The sequence below is a fragment of the Pelodiscus sinensis genome, chromosome 31, assembly GCF_049634645.1.
Source record: "Pelodiscus sinensis isolate JC-2024 chromosome 31, ASM4963464v1, whole genome shotgun sequence".
Classification (NCBI taxonomy): Eukaryota; Metazoa; Chordata; order Testudines; family Trionychidae; genus Pelodiscus; species Pelodiscus sinensis.
Window position 1 is genome coordinate 11,559,055 of NC_134741.1, and position 19,206 is coordinate 11,578,260.

Sequence of the window (19,206 nt, forward strand, 5' to 3'; positions counted from 1 at the left end):
ACACAATTGGTACAAAGCTAGGTGTCGTATTCAAGATAATAACATTTGGCTTTCACCAGACGGACGACCTGTGGCTCCTTCTACGTTGGTGTCCCACTTTGCTACCATTACCCATGGATTAGGACATATGAACAAAAGGGGGGTAGCAGACCAGATTCTGAAGCATTGGTATGCACCCGGGATTCACCAAGCTGCTGCTAAAATCAACAGCAATTGCGCTACTTGCCAAAAGTTCTCTACCCAGGGTGGAGAAAAGACTACTCTGAGTGCTCATACTTGGGCCTATGGACCCTTCCAATATTTGCAGATTGATTTTATAGAGTTAACCCTTTCCTGTGGGTTCAAGTATTGTCTGGTTATTGTATGTGTGTTCAGTGGTTGGGTGGAAGCTTTCCCTTGCCGCCGAGCGGACGCCACTACTGTGGTGAAGAAATTAGCTACTGAGGTGGTTCCCAGATTTGGAATCCCTTTAAAAATTGACTCGGATAAGGGAACCCATTTCACGGCCAAAATCCTGCAAGATCTGTGTAGAGCCCACCACATAGAACAACGATTCCATACTCCATATCATCCCCAAAGTTCAGGGCATGTTGAAAGGAAAAACCTCAATATCAAACGGAAGTTAAGCAAGATTATCTCTGATACTGGACTCAAGTGGCCACAGGCATTGCCCCTTGCCCTCATGCATATCCGAAATACCCCAAACCGCAAACATGGTCTCACCCCTCATGAAATCCTATTTGGGAGGCCAATTTTACTTGGATTTGAGCCTCCTGGAAAAATTAATCCTTCCCACTTGTCTGAATGTTATGATGAACTACTTCAATACTGTATACATCTGTCTAAAATTGCTTTTAGTCTCTCCTCTCAGGTTGCAGAAGCCTTACCTGTCCCAACTGATGTGCCTTGCCATGATGTGCAACCAAGAAACTGGGTCCTGATAAAAGAATTCCGGAGGAAAGACTGCCTATCTCCAAGGTGGAATGGTCCCTTCCAAGTCCTGCTGACTACCAACACGGCTGTGAAGGTAGCCGAGCGAGATTCTTGGATACACGCAAGCCACGTGCGCCGCACCGTTGACCCTCAGAAGTTGTGTCAATTTGCCTCTCCCGACATATTGTCTCCTACTAAACCTGTCAGCCCAGAGCCAGAAGAGAACAACTTTCTACCGCTTTCTGAGAAAGAAATTGAATCACTTCTCCTGAACGAGGCATATACATCATCGGAAATCAAAGACCTGGACCTCATTCACTACGCTCTAACTACAGGCCAGATCCCTTCTGGTCCTACTAGTCACGTTGACATTCCACAACAATCTGCACCCGACCTTGCCATTGACCCTACCTGCATTTTGTCAGAGGACGGTGGGTTTTCTACTTATAACCTCCGTCCGCGCAAGTGCTGAAAGGATTACAATCCCTGCACAATGGCTAAACTCTTGTTCCTCCTTTATATAGGCCTTATTTGGCTCCAAGGGGGGAATGGTATTGGTACTAACACCTTTCTGCAGCTGGCAGAAGGTATGGCACGAGCCGCAAACAAAACTAACTGTTGGGTGTGTGCCTGGGCACCACAAAGTGCGCATAGTGGATACCCAATAGGTGCCCTTCCATTAAACAAAACCGGACTAGTAAGTGATGCATTACTGGAACAAAATGACCAAACTGTGTGGTTCAATCAGACTGGGTGCATCCAATTATCATTCAGTGGTACAAGCCCCCTATGTAGGAATCTTACAGGTACCACCTTTGTCTGGAAATCAAGCTGCACACACATTATAACAAAGGTGAATGGGACACATGTATGGCATAATGGTTCCACTATGTCTACCACAAACCTTTGGTGCACCCTATTCAAACCAGAAATAACAACCATATGGGGAGGGACCACTAGTACAGACCTTTGCAAGGAAGGTAACACCACCTTTGGGAACCGAGCCATGATGATATATCAGTCTGACTCGTGGAACATGTATAATTATTGGTGGATATGCGGTAAATTTGCCTATAAAAGGCTTCCGCAGAATGCCTCAGGGTTTTGTTACCTCGGTCTTGTGATACCAGCTATGAGAATTGTTGACACTTTGCCACCAGGGCATATCAGGAATAAGCGGGATGGGTCTTGGGAGAAAGCATGGAACTGGATAGAACAAACTGCCCTTGCAGAAGCTGAAACTACCATTCCATGGGTAGGGCAGGCAAAAACAAATCATGATTTAAAAACAATGTCCCTGCTTATGGAAAAATTCATGAATACCACAGAAAGGGTATTAGGTGTGGTACAGGAAAATTTAAATGAATTAAGAATCTTTACCCAGCAAAACAGACTGGCTCTTGACTATCTACTAGCAGCTCAAGGAGGGGTATGTGGATTAATAGGCCCAGAGTGTTGTGTTAAAGTTTCTGATGTGAGTTCAAACCTAACCACAAGGATAAAGGAAATCCAAACATTGTCTGTCCAGACAAAAACATTTAGAGAGCAGTTGCAAAACTGGAATCCTTTGAATTGGTTGGGAATAGAGTTAAGCGAACTCATGAAGAAAGTGGTGGGAGGAATATTGATGTTCCTTGTCTTAATATGCTCTATATACATAATGATACAGCTAGCCTTATGCTGTATTAAAAGGTGCTTACAAAAGATAGAAAATGTAGCAGAAAGCAAAGTACAACAGATGCTTCTGCTAAATGTACAGAACCCTCCCAAGAAAGACTACAAAGACACTTGCACGTTTGAGGATGAATGGGAAAGGATGCTTCAGATTAATTGTGATCCACAAGTGGATCAAAGGGGGGAATGAAGGATAAACTTAACTGTTGTCAATATGACCCCTGCTGTTAAAGTCTGGTCTTTGTAAAGAGGTATGTGCTTGAACACAGGTATACAAAAGGAGGGGACAGGTGAAACTGGTTTGAACCTGTTGTAAGGCCTGCAAAATGACAGTGAGGGGACAAATGATGATTGGAGGGAATTTGGTGCAAAGGGGCATGACCTGTATATGCATGCAATTGTAAGTGGTCAGTAAAAGGGGGGTAATTACCATGTAAGAAAGTACAAAAGACCTTGCCTTTTGTTTGGGCATTTGCAGAAACTTTGCAGAAACTTTTTTTCTCCTGAGTATCCTGGAGGTTTTTGCCCTGGAATGCATTCCTGAATAAAGCTGGTTGCTTAAGAAGGGTGTCTGGAATTGATTTGGTAGGGGTTTTGGGCCCCCATCCGAACCCTCGGATTAAATTCTCCGTCACAGCCTAGAAAGATAGTTGCACTGAACCGTGTCCTCTGTTTTGTCTCTTGCATATTTTCACTTGCTCTGTAAGAATATTTTGAGGGACACATCCTTTGTAATCTCTGGAACCTGCTGGTTCAGGAAAGTGCAGAATGCAGGAAAGTGCTGTTCTAACTGAAAATCATATAAACAGTAAACAGGAGTGGGTATCATAATATTTATCACCTGCCTATTAATAATCATTGTATAGGAGTTAACATTACTAAATAGGGATTTAGGGCAGGGAGGAGAACCTCAGGCCTAGGAGCCAGATGTAGCACCTGGTTTGCTTGGATCCTGCCCCTGAATCTCAGCCCCCCCAGCATTGGGGAGCCTGCGCTGATGCTCCAGTTCCCCTGCTGCTCTACCACAGGGCTGGAGCACACAAAATTTACCAGGCTGAACACCCTAGGCTCTGCTGTGTGAGGGGAATGTAGGGCATGTAAAGGGAAAGCCCTTCTCGGCTGGGGCCCACATCAGAGAGGAATTTTTCCCCTTTTGCTTCTCACTGATGTGCAGCCCCCATCTGATTTTTCTGTGGGTCAGTGGCCCCCAACCCAAAAAAGGTTCCCCACCCCTCATTTACTAAAATGGATAATGGCATGTAACTGGTGCCAAATCATTGCTTACTCACAATGCTGTGTTGGAGGATCTGAGGATATAGAGTATCTGCTATAAAAAGGTCTGTTTACTCCATCCACTCCTGAGTCACTTGTTTCTTCTCTAACATCTGGCATCATGAACAGGATTCCAGAAGAGAGTTGTGCCTGATCATTATATATTGATGCACTGCTTAGGTAAGTCTAACGGGCTCTTTACTGCAACAACTTTTAGGGATTTTATTATCAAGTTGATGGGTAAATGGGGGGCACCTTATGAGTGTCCCTCCATGGATCATCAGGATTGGCTGGCCATTCAGGAATGGGTAGAATCCTCTCTTGCATTCAAAGCTTCCCAGAAAAGGAGGTGGCTATGCTGGTGCAGGCTCTGTGCGAGGGGCTATCAGACAATCTGGCCCTGAAGGGTCACGTAGATGCCTTAAATCAAGATCCCTTCTCTTCAGAGAGGTACACAAGCATAGGACATTTGACATTTTTTTTAAAAAAGACCAGAAGATGTGGGGCTAGTTAGTTGAAAGGATCCTTTCCTTGCTAAATTGGTAGTGAAAGAAGCCTGTGTCCACAGAAGGGGACCATTCAGCAAAAGAAAAAAGATCAGGCCCAGATATGCTGGCACACAACAGATGAACTGTAAAAACAGGTGCTGGGACAGGTAAGGAAAAGAGTACAGGAATAGGGAATTCAGATTCCTGTGAATGGTGGGAACTTGGTACCGTGATAGTGGGAGCTATTGGAAGTGTCATTCTGGGAGATAAAGCAAGTGATTTAAGGAAAAAGAATGAGTGAGAAGTTAACTCTGCAGAGTCTGGGGAGGAATTGAGCATCTGAATGTTGTGTAAATGCTATTAGGGTAAACTGTTATAGGAAAAGAATTAAAAGAATTCTTGGAAGCCACTCTGATGGGAAAATGGGCCCTTTCCCAAATAAATGTCTGCAAATAATCCAGACAAGGAGACAATCTGATGCGTGTATGTGTGTGTGCGCCTGTGTATGTATATTTGTGTATATACAAAATTGTAGTGTAAATTGTAGTAAGTTGAGGGTCAGTAACATAAAATCAGCAGGCCTGAATAACGTCCTGTAACATAAAAAAAGCAGGCTTGAAATCTAGTGAGCAAGACTTTGGCTTAGTGAAACTGCAAGCAGGAAAGGGGCTTGGCTAAAGAGAAATAGTATAAGCCAAGTCAAGCATAAAGAACACCAAAAAGTACCAGGCACAGGTACCAATCACAGGCTGCAAGCACATACCAAAGGGGCTGTAACAGAATGCCTTGCTGAGAAACATCTTGATACCAATCACCTCCCCATAAATAAAGTACATACCAGCCTAGGTTCAGGACCTGGCTGACTTAAGAGTTAACCAACCAAACAATGGAGGTACTAATTGTTCTTATCAGCCTCTTGTAACTTGAACAATCTATTCACTAGCTTCAGAGAGGTAGCCAAGTTAGGGTATGGCTACGCTGGGGAGGGGGAGGAGGTGTCGAAGAAGGTATGCAAATTCCACATAAAATGAGGTTTACAGGGGCTTTTGAAAGAGGGTTTTTTCCCGACATTTGGCCCCATGTAGATAGGCCAAATGTCAGAAAATCCTCATTTGGGAGGAAAAAAAAACCAGAAGAAGATATGCAAATGCGAGCACAATTTGCATATCTTCTTCAGAAAAAAACCCCTTAGTCTGTAACAGGAAAAATTAAAAAAACAACAAATAGACTAGTAGCACCTTAAAGACTAATAAAACACGTAGGCTACGTCTACATTGCCCAGTTTTGCGCAAGAACATATGCAAATGAGGCATGGCAATTAATATTGCTGCACCTCATTTGCATACTTAATGAGCTGCCATATTTGTGCAAGGGGTTTTTGTGCAAGAAGGAGCATTCTACACTGCTCCTCCTTGCGCAAAAACCCCCTCTTGTGCAAGAGCCATTCTGCCTGAAAATACACACCTGGGATTATTGGACAGGGGGCACTGTTACAGGGATCTGCCCTTAGTTCCACCAATCACCTGATGTTAGGGGACATCATTTTAACTCTGGGACACAGCACTGAGTCTCTCATGACTAATCTAGCAGGTAGTGTGAAGACTATGGTCAAATGTAACAAACTCTTACTGCCCACCTTGTAACCCTCCTGCAGGATAGCTGCTAGGGCCTATGGTATTGGAAAGAACCGATATAGCCAACCAATTAAAGGACTGCTGGGCTTTTAGGGCCACTTGGCACATAACCCTGGGGAAATGCACACTAGCCCAATGTATCCTCACCACCAAGGAAGTTGCTAAGGTGGAACTGGACCCCAGCCACCCTCTTACAGTCTGGGTTTGGGGGCAGGTGCACATGGAAATGGTCCCAAGAGCCAGTATGGCAAGTTAAGGTTGGGGGAAATTATACTTGGTTTTAGAAGGGTCAGAGATATACTGTCCACACCTTGGGTTAACCTGAGAATACCTGGAGGGAAGGGCCTCAAGAAACACCATCCCTGCAATGTGCAGAGCTAGTCTCTCAGCACTGGGTGTAACTGGGAAATAGAATTTGTTTGGAGGGAACAGCAATGCTCAATGGGCAGGTTTTGGGGGCGGGGAGGATGACAATGCTTGGGAAGGATGGGACCTGGTTTGGCCATTTTTCCTTGCAGCTAGGGAACTCCATCTACTAAATTCATATTCCAGTTGTACAGCAGCTTAACTTGATCAGAGATCTGATGGTGCCCACTGATTGGACTAAGGCAGTATCTGAACCTACCTGGATAAATTGGAACACTTTGATACACCTGTTAAAGCAGCTCCAGGCTGAGCAATGCCAAACGTGGATCCTGAAAGCCTGGGCCATCCAAGGAACGAATGCATTCCAACTGGCAACTGACCTGCCTGCAGATTGTGCTTGGACTAATATAGACTATGCCCTTAGGACAGGTCTCATGGACACACATTCGCTTCTCAGTCAGATTATCCACGCTATTGGGATTTTGTTCTGCTGACTGTACCATTGATTAGTGGTGTAGTAATCAGAGGGCCTGACAATGGAGGCCTGAGCAACAGTCAGTGTTTTGCTACCATAAAGCAGAGCTAAGCTGTGAGCAAAAGACAGGTCCTGTTCACAGACACTTGGCAAGGGCAGGGCTGCTGGTATTACAGAAACACAAATACCTAGGAGGTACTAGGCACAGGACAGGTACGTAAACATTCCAGGAGGATGGTAACAGAACATCTCGCTGCAGAAACAGCTCGGTACCAGTACGCTCCCCATCGATAACAGGGATATACTGACCCAGGTTCAGTACAGGGTCGGGATGACAGCATGATGAAGAGTAATGTTTTGCTCAAATCATCAGAAACAAGGTAATGGGAGGTATCTAGGTACGTCAGGGAGTGTCAACCAAATACATTTAAGAGTGGCACCTTGATATGTAAGACATGATGTATAACTTGTGTCTGTGTATAAAAGCGTATCTCAGAGGGGCTGTCTTGCCCAGTCTAGGGGATAGTGGAAACTCCTGGCCGCTGAGTTAAGACTGTTGCCAGGGCTTGCGTATGTACTAGTGTAAACTGTTGACGTCTGGTCTAGACGCCCACGGTGCTAGAGACCATAAGTTGTTTGACAATAAACCTGGTTCCAATGCCTTTTCACCTTGTCTGATTTGTGGTCATTGGGGGCTCTTAGAAGTCTGCGGTTTAGGCTACCTGCACAGCATTTGGAAAGAGCACACACACCATACGAAGTTGAACAGTTATCAACATTGAAGGGAGCAGAATGGATGCCAGAGCACCACACTGGTGGCAGCGTCTGACAACTGGCAGGCTGTAAGTTATTTGCTGCCCTGGCCACTCCCCAGAAGCCATACTTGCAGGTCAGCTACCCACTCCACATGTGACCTACTTTTCCTACCACCCCATAGCATGATCAGTGCATCAAGGCATTGGGTAATTAGAGCCAGGGCCTCTGGCCTGAATGCCCTGCGGGTCAGTGTGGGGGAAGGAGGGGCACCTGGACCGTCTTTGAAAGAGAGTGGGGGAGTGTTGGGATATTTCAGAGTTCATAGGAGTCTGGGAAGGCCTGTGAGGTTGGCAAGGTGTGCAAATTTTCCTAGTTAAATTATAGGTCTGTTTTCCTCTTGCATGAGACCTGCTTTCTCCCTCCTTGCTGCTTGTAGAAAAGATAAGTGAGGCCAGTTTTCTCCTTCTCCACTGATGATGAGATAGATGGGGCAGTGTTATACTAAACTGCAACTTGATAAATCCACCCATTGTTAATGGCTTCTCATTGTAGCCCTGCCTGTTCTCACTTGCTGTAAAACTTATTATCAGGGCCTAGTGTTCTTTTCCCCTCTCTGTAAGCTGCCAATTAAGACCAGTAAACAACAAACAGGGGTGGGTATAATTGTATTCATCACCTGCTTATAATGTTCATTGTATGGAAGTTAACCTTACTAAAGACAGGTTTATGGAAAGTAGTTATAGTCATGTAAATTTACATATCAAAACGGATAAAGGAATGCAACTGCCGCCAAATCTTTGCCACTCAGAATGCTGTAAACGTGCATGGACAATAAAATGGCCTGTTTGCTTGGAAGAAGGAGCACAGGAAATTCAACAGGTATAGGATCCCAGGACACACTCAGCTGCAGTAAAGATGCATCCCCCGCTGCCTCAGGAATGGCCCAGCTGATTCCCCAGGGGAGCAGAGCCCTCTGCTGCATTCTCTAAGGTACAACTAAGACTTTCTTCATGGCCTGTTCCATTCCAGGGCAGGACAGGAACACACTGCTCAGAAGGGGAGCTCCAGTGAGGGCTGGCAGGTCTGACACCAAGGCCCCCAGGCAGGGCTCAGATTGCAGCTGCCATGTGGCAGGTCACTAGGACTTGAAAGAAAGGACCCAGCAGAGCTCTAGCTCTCCTAGGGTTCTGTCCACAAAGCTCCTGGCTTGGATCACCCTGCTCTTTGGCTCAAGGTCTCCTTGAATCAGAAGGTGGCAGAGGAAGCTGCCTGAGCATCTAAGTGGATCCTTGGCTGGCTGCCTCAGAACCTGTCAGGGGGTACCCTGCAGCTACTAGCAGCAGCCACACCAGTCCCACAACTCTGGTATCTGCCATTCCTGCCTGGCCCTTCCACTGACACCTCCGGCCAAGGCACAACATGGGCAAGATAGTGGGAAAGCACATGGAGACCTTGGCTGTAGGAAGAGCAGCACCACTGTTATGTCCATGAACCCGCTGTCCCTGGAAGGGGGCATGGAGGGGACAGTCTCTCACACAGGAGCCAGGATTACTGGGGCTGATACTCCTGACATTGGGGGGCAGGGGCAATGAGGGACCCTAAACTGAACCAAACCCAACCCAGCTGCTCCAGCACCCACCCAGCTTCTTATATTCAAGGGGACAGGAATCCTTACCCAGCCAGCTCACAGCCTCATCATTCTCCTGCATCACATCTTGGCAGAGGACTCTCTGAGCTGGGTCCCAGTGAGCCCATTCCTCCTCAGAGAAAAACACGGCCACCTCCTTGAAGCTCACCGGTTCCGCTACAGACACTTCCTTTCCCTGGTTCTTCAGGCCGTGGGCTGAGCTGGAGCAAGATATGGATGTTCTGTAGCCTGTCAAGGGGAGAAGGGCAAATGGAGACCTTTCAGAAGGGGCTTTAATCCTTTCCACACCCTCATTCTGCCCAGACTCTGTCCCTGGAGACACATATTTTGGGCAAATGCTTTAGTCTAGGTAGTCCATAAACAATGCATAAAAGTTAAGATCCAAAATCCACATTCATTTCTCTTAATACCTGGCTTCAGTTTCAACATTACTGTGCTTGTAACAATGGTATTCAGTTCTGAGTGTCCAGTGATTTTGCTAAAAAAGCTGCAGATTCACCTGTCTGAATACAGGTTTAGGTGCAAAAGCTCTGATGCCAACCCAGGAAATCTGTCACCTTGATATCAGGGGATCTGAAAGAATAAAGTTCTGCAGGAAATGCAAGTACAAAAATGTAGACTGGAAAACTGCAGCACAGACAGGAATGCTACCCTAGGACTATGGGATGTGGAAACTGCCAGCACAGAACATCATCAGGGACTTCTGGCTTTTCGCGCAATGCTTCGTGCACACGGATCACATGGTCAGTGGTGAACATCCCTCCCCCACCGCGTAAAGCTCTCTCACATGGGTGAGGTGTCTGATAGACCTGCTCCTCCCTGGCTGGTGCTCACCTCTCTGCTTGCCTGACTGAGCCCCCAGGACACACTCCCCTCTACTAGGATCTGGAATCACATCTCCCTGAGGCAGCACATGGGCAGGGCTATGCTCCGCAGGGAGATATGGAGGAGCAGGAGGCTACGGGCCATGAAGGAGCAGAGCAGGAAGAGAGCAGAAAAAGGGAGAGAATGGAAAGGACCGATGGGGGCAGCAGAGGGAACAGGTCACTGGCTGCCACCTGGCAACTGCTAACATGGACCAGCCATTGCTGCTAGTAGTGCAATCAGTGCCAGATGGAAACGGGATGGGGGGGAGGGGGGAGCTGCTGGTTTACACTGACATACAACAGAGGCTGCACAGATGAACCAGCTGCAGCCACTGGACCCCCCACTTCCTGCTGGTGGGCAGGTGGCTGGTAAGCAGGGACCTTGCAGCAGCAAGACTCACCAGCACTGACAGATGGAGACAGAAAATATAGGACAATTTGCCTGTTTTTAAGAAAAAGTCAGGACACCTGCAGCAGGGCTTAAGTCCAGCCCTGTCCCTTTAACTCAGGTGCTACTCACCCTGACTAGGGTGCTGGACAGGAGGCAAAACAGAAGTTCACGCAGGCAGCCCCCAGCCACTGAATCTAATCCCCTTTGGCAGTGCCTTCTCCAGGCACCGGCCACCAACACAGCCCTGTGACACCCCATCCTGGCAGTGGGGAAAAAACCCTCTGTCCCTTCCCTGCTATTTTTGCAAACACTGTAGATGTCCCCTCCCGCACTGCAGTATCTTTTATCCTGATAGGGCTGAATCTGATTCTTAACCCCTCTCCTGGTTGTGCAGCCAGCCCCCCCCCCCCACCATGTGCAGTCAGTTTGGCCCCCACACCTCCCATTTGATCCATCAATTTCCCTCCATAAACAAAGGAATGTGTAGAGTAGAAGCCAGTCAGCTGTAAGCAGACACAGAAGAGGGTCAGGGAATCTTTTAGACCAGGGGTGGGAACTCCAGGCACAGGGGCCAAATGCAACTCCTGACTTGCCTAGATCCAGCCCCCAAAGCTCAGGGCCCTCCCAGCTTTGGGGAGCCAGCACTGGCACCCCAGCCCCCACCCCGCTGAACAACCACAAGGCTGGAACACACAAAATCTATTAGGTTGGGCCCCACTAGAATTGGGGTGTGAGGAGAAGGTGTGGAGTGTCTTTCTCCTTTTCAGTTGGAGGCCAGGTCAGTGAGGGTTTGGTTTTTGTTTGTTTTTTTTTGCTTCTCACTTATGTGCAGCTCCTGATTGTTTTTTGTATGGGTCAGTTGCCCCCGACCCCAAAAAGGTTCCTCGCCCCTGTTTTAGACCCTAAAGCCAGGCCTGGCCATGGCAAGCTAGGGGCCATGTCCGTCCCCAGACCATAGATTCCCAGCTCCTGCTTTATAGCATGAGCCAGGCAGCTTTAAGCAGACACTGAAGCGGATCAGAGATTCTTTAGACGCTAAAGCCAGACCTTGACATAGCGCGCTTTACAAGCGGCTGCATCTAAAACATTTCCCTGCATCCAGCCCCGTTAGCAAGCGAGTGCCCCTTACTCGGCAGGGAAGCGCCGCCCTGGCCAGTCAGATCCCAGACGTGGGAAGGGGCCTGAGACCGACCGCATGCCGGTCCCGGGAATGGGAAACACCCGCATCTGCCCCAGGGGCCGGTATGCAAACACCGCAGATGGGTCCGCCCCACTTCAACCCCCGGCCCGCCGGAGGTTTGTATCGAGCTGCTCCCTTGGAAAGCTGCGCTGCGGAGGAGCAGGAGCTTAGGGCGCCGGGCGCGGCGCAGCCCGACAGGGAGCGATCACTGGCTGGGCTCCAGCCCCGCCGGCAGCCGCTGCTCCCCTGCCCCGCCCCGCCCCGCTCCGCTCCGCTCGGCTCGGCTCGATGGGTGCGGCCCCTGCACAGATTCCCCCCCAATTTCCCGAGCGCGCCCCACACCTGCAGCCTGCGGCCCGGCTCCGGGAGGCGGAAGCGGCTGGGGCTGGGGCGTGGCCAGGCAGCTCCCGGTCTGAGCTGAGCCCTGGCGCTGGCTCGGGACCGGAGTCACTGACCCGCTGCGCACGCGCAGTCTAACGTCCCCATTCCGGATAAATCCGGCTGGGTTTTCAGTACGTCCGCTCCTCTCTGCCAGACACTCCCGACCCCTGCTCAGGCTCCGCCCGCCTCTGCTGCGATTTGCCCCTGGGCGGAGCCCGCAGCAGCGTCTGACTCTCCGCGGGGGGCAGAGGGAGGCAGCACCATCTGCGCTATTGCCTCTGGGAAGCGCCGGGCGGGAGGGATCGGAGGAGCCGAGGTGCAAAGGCGCCGGGGGTGGGGGAACAGCAGGGGTCCAGCTCCATGTGTCAGGCCGATTCCTGCAACCGCTCGTTTTTCTTCGGGAGTCTTGACAAATTTTAACTGATACATGTTGTGTGGCGTGCGGGTACAGAGGGGAAAGAGGAGCAGAGGCCTGGAGGTGATGTTGCTTGTCCAAGAGTGCAGAGAAAGACTTTGGAATAGGGTTTACACAAAATACAGGACTGTGTAGCACTTTAAAGACTAACAAGATGGTTTATTAGATGATGAGCTTTTGTGGGCCAGACCCACTTCCTCAGATCAAATAGTGAAAGAAAATAGTCACAACCATATATACCAAAGGATACAATTAAAAAAATGAACACATATGAAAAGGACAAATCACATTACAGAACAGAGGGCGGATGGGGGGGGGGGGGGAAGGAAGGTAAATGCTTGTGAGTTAATGATATTAGAGGTGGGGAAGGGGAGATGTCTGTGAGTTAATGGTATTAGAGATGATAATTGGGGAAGCTATCTTTGTAATGGGTAAGGTAGTTGGGGTCTTTGTTCAGCCCCCTGCGAAGAGTGTCGAATTTTAGCATGAATAACAGTTCAGAGGATTCCCTTTCAAGTGCAGATTTGAATGTCTTCTGAAGTAGGATTAGGTGATGCGTGATGCGTGTGATTAGGTCATTGAGACAGTGTCCTTTCTGGTTGAAATGGCAAGAAACTGTTTTTTCTTTGTGATCCTGTCTAATGTCTGTTTTGTGGCCATTGATTCTTTGGCGAAGTGTCTGAGACGTTTGTCCAATGTACATAGCAGACGGACACTTTCGGCACATGATAGCATAGATTATATTTCTGGATGCGCAGGAATATGTATTCTTGATCTTATAACTCACTTGGTTAGGCCCAATAATGGTATCAGCAGAGTGAATATGTGGACAAAGCTGGCAACGGGGTTTGTTGCAAGGGAAAGTACCAGGGTTGGTATTAGTGTGGTATGTCCTTTGGTTGTTGGTAAGAATCATCTTGAGGTTAGGTGGTTGTCTATAGGAGACTATGGGGTTTAAGAATCCTTAATTCTCAGGGTTTATTCTCATATTACTCGGTCACACCCCGTCTGGATGCTGGAATATTTTCTTATTAAATTCTTGCCAATTGGTAGCATTTTGACTTCTTGACAGACCTTTTCAACAGGTGGTTTGGACCGGGTTATTAGCAAGAAAATTTATTGTTTCTCTTGCATCTATTCTACTGTAAATATTTACAAAACACACTAAAAAAAGCCCAACAAACATTAAAAACAAAGCAGCGAGTGAAATTTATTTGTAAACGTTGTGTTCATCTGTTAGCTTTACTAGTTACTATCAGAAGCCCAAAATTTTTGGGGGGATGCGAGGTGGACAAATCTTGGGGGTCCCAAAATCCATGAGAATCTGAGTTTTGAGAGTTGATTGTGCATTGAGATATGTAGTAAAATAAAACAAAACTTTACTTATTTTTAAAGAAGATACTTTATAGCCACTTCTATCATCTGCTCGTACACCAGTGTGTTATAGCATGTCCAACTGTGTAATTTTGTCTGCTGTATGTCTTTGAAAATAATTTAAAACTCGTGTTTTGGTAACGGTTTCAAATTGTCTAATCTGAGTGCATATAGAAATTAAGTTAAAAGTGCTGAAAAACAGCTTTTGTGTCTACACCAAAATCTATACTCTGTTGTGTGAGAATGTATCTTCAAGAATGTATTTTAAACCCTTTTCGGTAGCTGCCAGTGTACAGTGCTGGATAATATTGCTCATGTTTCCAAATTAAATCGGTCTGGGGAAATATTTCTTTTTAGTGATATAATAACTGGTAGTGGATTTTAACTGGATTTTATTATGGAATATTGTTTTGTCATTTTCCAGTTACACAATTTTGCTGCATGTCAGAAATAAAAGGGAACTCTTCAGCTCCCTTCCAATGCCTTTACTTGCCTTCTATAGTTACACTTTCTTTTTGGTACTTTACATACATATTAAAGTTAAAACAATTGCTTAGATGGAGAAAATAATTCATATTAATTTAAAAATGGAAAATAACCTGTTTTATATGGTACATATTTCTGGAAGTTAATGTGAAAACAACAGAATGCAAATATGTACATGTGTAAATAGACAAAAACAACAGTGCTATTAAAAAAGCAGATGATGTGTCTTGTGACAGAGGGGATGAAATAATGTCTGACTGAAAATTGAGAAGTGTCTTCAGCAAGGCTACGTCTACACTGGCATGATTTTCCGGAAATGCTTTTAACGGAAAAGTTTTCCATTAAAAGCATTTTCGGAAAAGTGCATCTAGATTGGCAGGATGCTTTTCTGGAAAAGCACTTTTTGTGGAAAAGCATCTGTGGCCAATCTAGACGTGCTTTTCTGAAAAAAAAAAAGCCCCGATCGCCATTTTCACAAGCTTAGCTGTTAAATGTTACTGCTGTGTTACAGATACCGCAGCCACTACAAAAGCCAAGAAGAAAATACAATGAAAAGTCACTTAAAGGTACCATGAAACCCTTTTGGTTCTCTGAGCTCTTATTGAATGCATGCAAAAATAGACACCTAGCGAGTATATTCTTACTCCTGCGATCCTTACTCCGGCGAAGCCAGCGTTTCTCTCAGTCCCAATGGGAAGCAGTCGGTACGAGACAAATGCATCCCTAAAGTCTTGGGGGTCCAAGACTGCCTGACCAGCAGGTATATGGGTGGATCTCCAATTAGAGTGGGGCACACGACCACACTTTATACCCCTGTGGTCACATAGACGCTTCTCTTGTCATTAAAATGCCAATTAAGTTGGAACGTCTTTGTGACGCCCATTCCCACAGGGGGTCCAAAGCTTCATTTGCACGTGTGAGGTGGAGGTAACTAAATCATTAGGGCCAGACGTCCTTTTTCTGATGGGGCGGTAGATTCCTCTTCTGGAATGGTGTGTGTAGGCGTATCAGTACCGGTACCAGCCAAAGGTAGCCCAAGACCCCCGACCACCTGCTGGCCCAATTGTTGCTGTGATCTGGTTCCTGTCTAGCAGCCAGGGCCATTGTTATTCCAGCACCTCTGGAGGCCCTGGAGCCTTTGAAGACAGTTTTGCTCTCAAGGATTCTCTCTCCCAAGTGTGTCAGAGGGAGGAGGGGGGGTTATGTCTGGCTACACCATGGCTCCAGCACATGGTGCAGCCGCCTTCCATGTGGCCCTACCCCAGGAGTAGCCGGGCAACAACCATGGGTAGGGAAGTGGGGATTGGGCAAGTCTGTGCAAGGGCAAAACTGACCACACGAGTGCATTACACAGCTGGCTACAGGGCCAGGAAAGGGGCCAAGGGGCAACATTGGGGCAGGAGAGAGGCTATGTGAGCCACTAGCAAAGGGGAAACCCCAGGATAGGGACTGGCAGAGGGGTTGGAAGTGATAGGGGTGGGGACAGGGAGTCCTCTACAGTGCTAGTAAAAATGGAGTGTAGGGGCAGTTATGGTGTGTTTCCCATTTCCAAGTTGGGACATCTCAGGGCCTGCTTCCCAGGGCTGTGATCTGAATGGCACAATCTTATCCAGGGCTTAGACAAGACAGTTCTTCCTTGCAACTTAAGTGTGGTTGCATATACTTGCAAATATATATGCAAATAGCTCCTTTCATACTGATGGGCATGAATACAAAGATTAAGGCAAGACTACATGTGATGGATTTACCGGGTGCGAGCGCCCCCTCCCAACAGAGCAGGGGGGTTGAGCAGACCCACTGTCTGAGTCTGATGTGTTTCTGTCCCGGGACTGGCTCCCCGGGGAGGGGTACATGAGTGCGATCACCCGGTGCCGAGTTGGTGCCGGGGTTCAGCAGACTCACTGCCCCGCCCTCGTTACAGTCCAGGGGTCCCATAGGGTAGGGGGGATTTCCAGGGGCCAGTTCCAAGGAAACGTCCTCCCCGGAAGGGGGGGTGTAATATCAAGCGTTCGGTTCGCGTTCAAGGTCACCTGGCTCCCCAGAAGTTACGGCGTGACGTAGTTAATGGGTAGGTTGAGGCAGCGGGGACAAAAAGGGGGGAGGAGTGGGGGACCCGGGCCTACCCTCTCCACCGGGTCCCAGCCCAGGGCCCTAAGTGGGGGACAACTAACATGTTCCCTCTACGACAGGTGGGGACGATCCCTGAAACTCACCTGCCCATGGGCACCAGAAGCGCTTTTCTTTCCCTCCAGCAAGGTGGGATGCTCGTCTTTTTGGGGGAAGTTTGGCAGTTCCTCCCTGAGCCGTCTCCTACTGTCTCACCCGGCTGCTTTTCAAGCAGCCCGGGCAGGGACACTGGGGGCGCCAGACCCGCCCCTCCGGCATCCGCACGCCCCGTCACATAACGGCCAGAGCCTGGAGCTCTGCCCCCACTCTGCGCGTCCCTGTGCTGCCGGCACACTCCTCGGGCTCCCAGCCCGCCTGCCCTGGTCATGTCTGGCCCCACCCCCCTTGCTGCAGGGCCATGCGTGTTCCCCTGTGCCAAGTCTCAGCCCAGCCGGGGCTACTCCAGCCGTTCATGCCTCCCACCTGCCCTCCCCTAGCCAGGTGGGGTGTGTGGTCCCCCGACCCTGGTCACATACCTCTCCCCTTTTGGGTAACTCCTTTGGGGTTGGCTCCGACTCCCCTATTCACGAAAAGAAGTCCGCATTTTGATGGGAAGCCCCAGGCCGGTGCACCACTTCAAAGCAATATGGTTGGAGCGCCAGATACGACCGCATAATGCGAGCGTTCGTCTCTTTCATCGAATTTAACCACACTAAGGGAGCATGATCAGTTATCAGTTTGAATTTATTACCCCGTAAGTAATATTTCAGCGCGTCTATCGCCCACTTCACCACTAGAGCTTCTTTCTCTATGGTGGCGTAGCTTCGCTCATGAGGTAGGAGCTTCCGGCTGAGGTACAGGATGGGGTGTTCCTCTCCCTGGTGATGTTGTGTCAGTACCACGCCTAGTCCCACCTCAGAGGCATCTGTATATAGGAGAAAAGGTCTATTGAAATTAAGCTGAGCCAATATCGGGGAGGCCGAAAGTTTCCCTTTTAGCGCCTGCAAAGCTTGTTCAGCCAGCGGGGTCCACCTCACCTTCGTTGGCTCAGTGTTCTTTACCATCTTGGTTAGGGGTGCCGCCAGCGTGGCAAATTGCGGCACGAATCTCCTGTAATAGCCTGTGAGTCCCAGGAACTTCCGTACCTGCCTCTTTGTAGTCAGCATTGGGTAATCCCGTAGTGCCTGTATTTTGCTATAAATTGGACTCAGTTTTCCCTGCCCGACCGTATACCCTAGGTAGGAAACCTCCCTCTGCGCAACGTGGTATTTTTTTGGGTTGGCCGTAAGGCCAGCCTTACCTAGGGAGGTGAGTACCTTCTCTACATGTCCCAAGTGGTCCTCCCAGGTCTGGCGGTAAATAACGATGTTGTCTATATACACAGTCGAATATTCATGGTGGGGTGTCAGTAATTGATCCATTATCCACTGGAAGGTGGGGGCAGCCCCGTGTAGGCCAAAGGGCATGGTGATGAAGTGGAACAGGCCGAAGGGGGTCGAAAAGGTGTTTTTCTCCCTGGTCTCGAGGTCCAATAGTATCTGTCAGAATCCCTTTGAGAGGTCTACAGTGGATATATAGACGGCCTGCCCTAGCCCGTTCCAGGAGCTCATCCACCCAAGGTACTGGGTACGCATCGAAGCAGGCTATTGAGTTGACCTTCTGAAAATCGATGCAAAATCGGGTCGACCCATCGGACTTCGGTACTAGGACGATCGGACTCCACCACTCACTGTTTGACTCTTCTATCACCCCCCAGTGCCGCATCAGCTGGATCTCCTTCGCCATGGTGTCCCACATTTCCCGGAGCAGCGGCCGTAGTGGCTCCCGCACGGTTTTGCTGTCTGCCGTGATAATTCAGTGCACTCCTAGGGTCGTGCACCCGGGCTGGGTCGTAAGGGTCTGCTGGTGTCATTGAAGGACATCTTGCAGCTGTTCTTGTTGCTGGGCCATTAGGTCGGTGTTTATGCAAACCGCCAGCCTTGTGTTCTCGTCCCTGCCCCATGGTCCGAGGTCGTTTCCCTCTGTCGGGGGTGCGATCATTAGGGTCTCCCAGGGAATCCACTTCTTCAACAGGTTAGTGTGGAAAACCTGGGTGCCCCGGCAATGGCCTGTCATCCTCACCTCATAATCCACCTCGCCTATCCTTTTAACCACCTCGAAGGGGCCTTGCCATTGTGCCAACAGTTTGGACTCTTTTGTCGGCAACAGGAGCATCACCCGGTCTCCCGGTTGAAATTCTCATTGAAACGTGTTGGGGTATGTCTAGACTACAGGGTTTTGTCGACAGAAGTTTTGTCGACAGATACTGTTGACAAAGCTTCTGTCGACAAAGAGCGTCTAGACTACATCCAGTTCTGTCGACAAAGCAAGCCGCATTGTTGACATAACAGTGTGGATGCAAAGGACAGTGTAGATGCAATAATGCCTTCTATCGACAGAATTCTGTCAACAAAAGGCGTTATTCCTCGTAGAATGAGGTTTACATACGTCAACAAAACTGCTGAGTTTTGTCGACATTATGTCGACATAACTCAAAGACAGTGTGGACGCAGGTATAGTTTTGTCGACCAAAGCCCACTTTTGTCGACAAAACCCTGTAGTCTAGACACACCCTTGGTGTTATAATACCGTGCTTGCCTCCTCTGGCTATCTTCCAGATTTAAACATGCGTATTCCCCCAGACGACTTAACTTCTTGCGTAGTTGCATAATATACTGGACGGTCCCGTGTCCTGTCATGGCTTGATTCTCCCACCCTTCCC

General features: G+C 48.5%; 1 protein-coding gene across 1 annotated transcript in view; it reads right to left on the reverse strand.

Annotated features, from left to right (window-relative positions):
* LOC102461324 (uncharacterized) overlaps positions 1-19,206 on the reverse strand; it is a 150,336-nt gene that overhangs the window by 15,288 nt on the left and 115,842 nt on the right. The window contains exon 4 of the mRNA XM_075912497.1: positions 9,274-9,474. Within this exon, the coding sequence (XP_075768612.1) occupies positions 9,274-9,474 (201 nt within the window). The remainder of the gene's footprint in view (positions 1-9,273; positions 9,475-19,206) is intronic.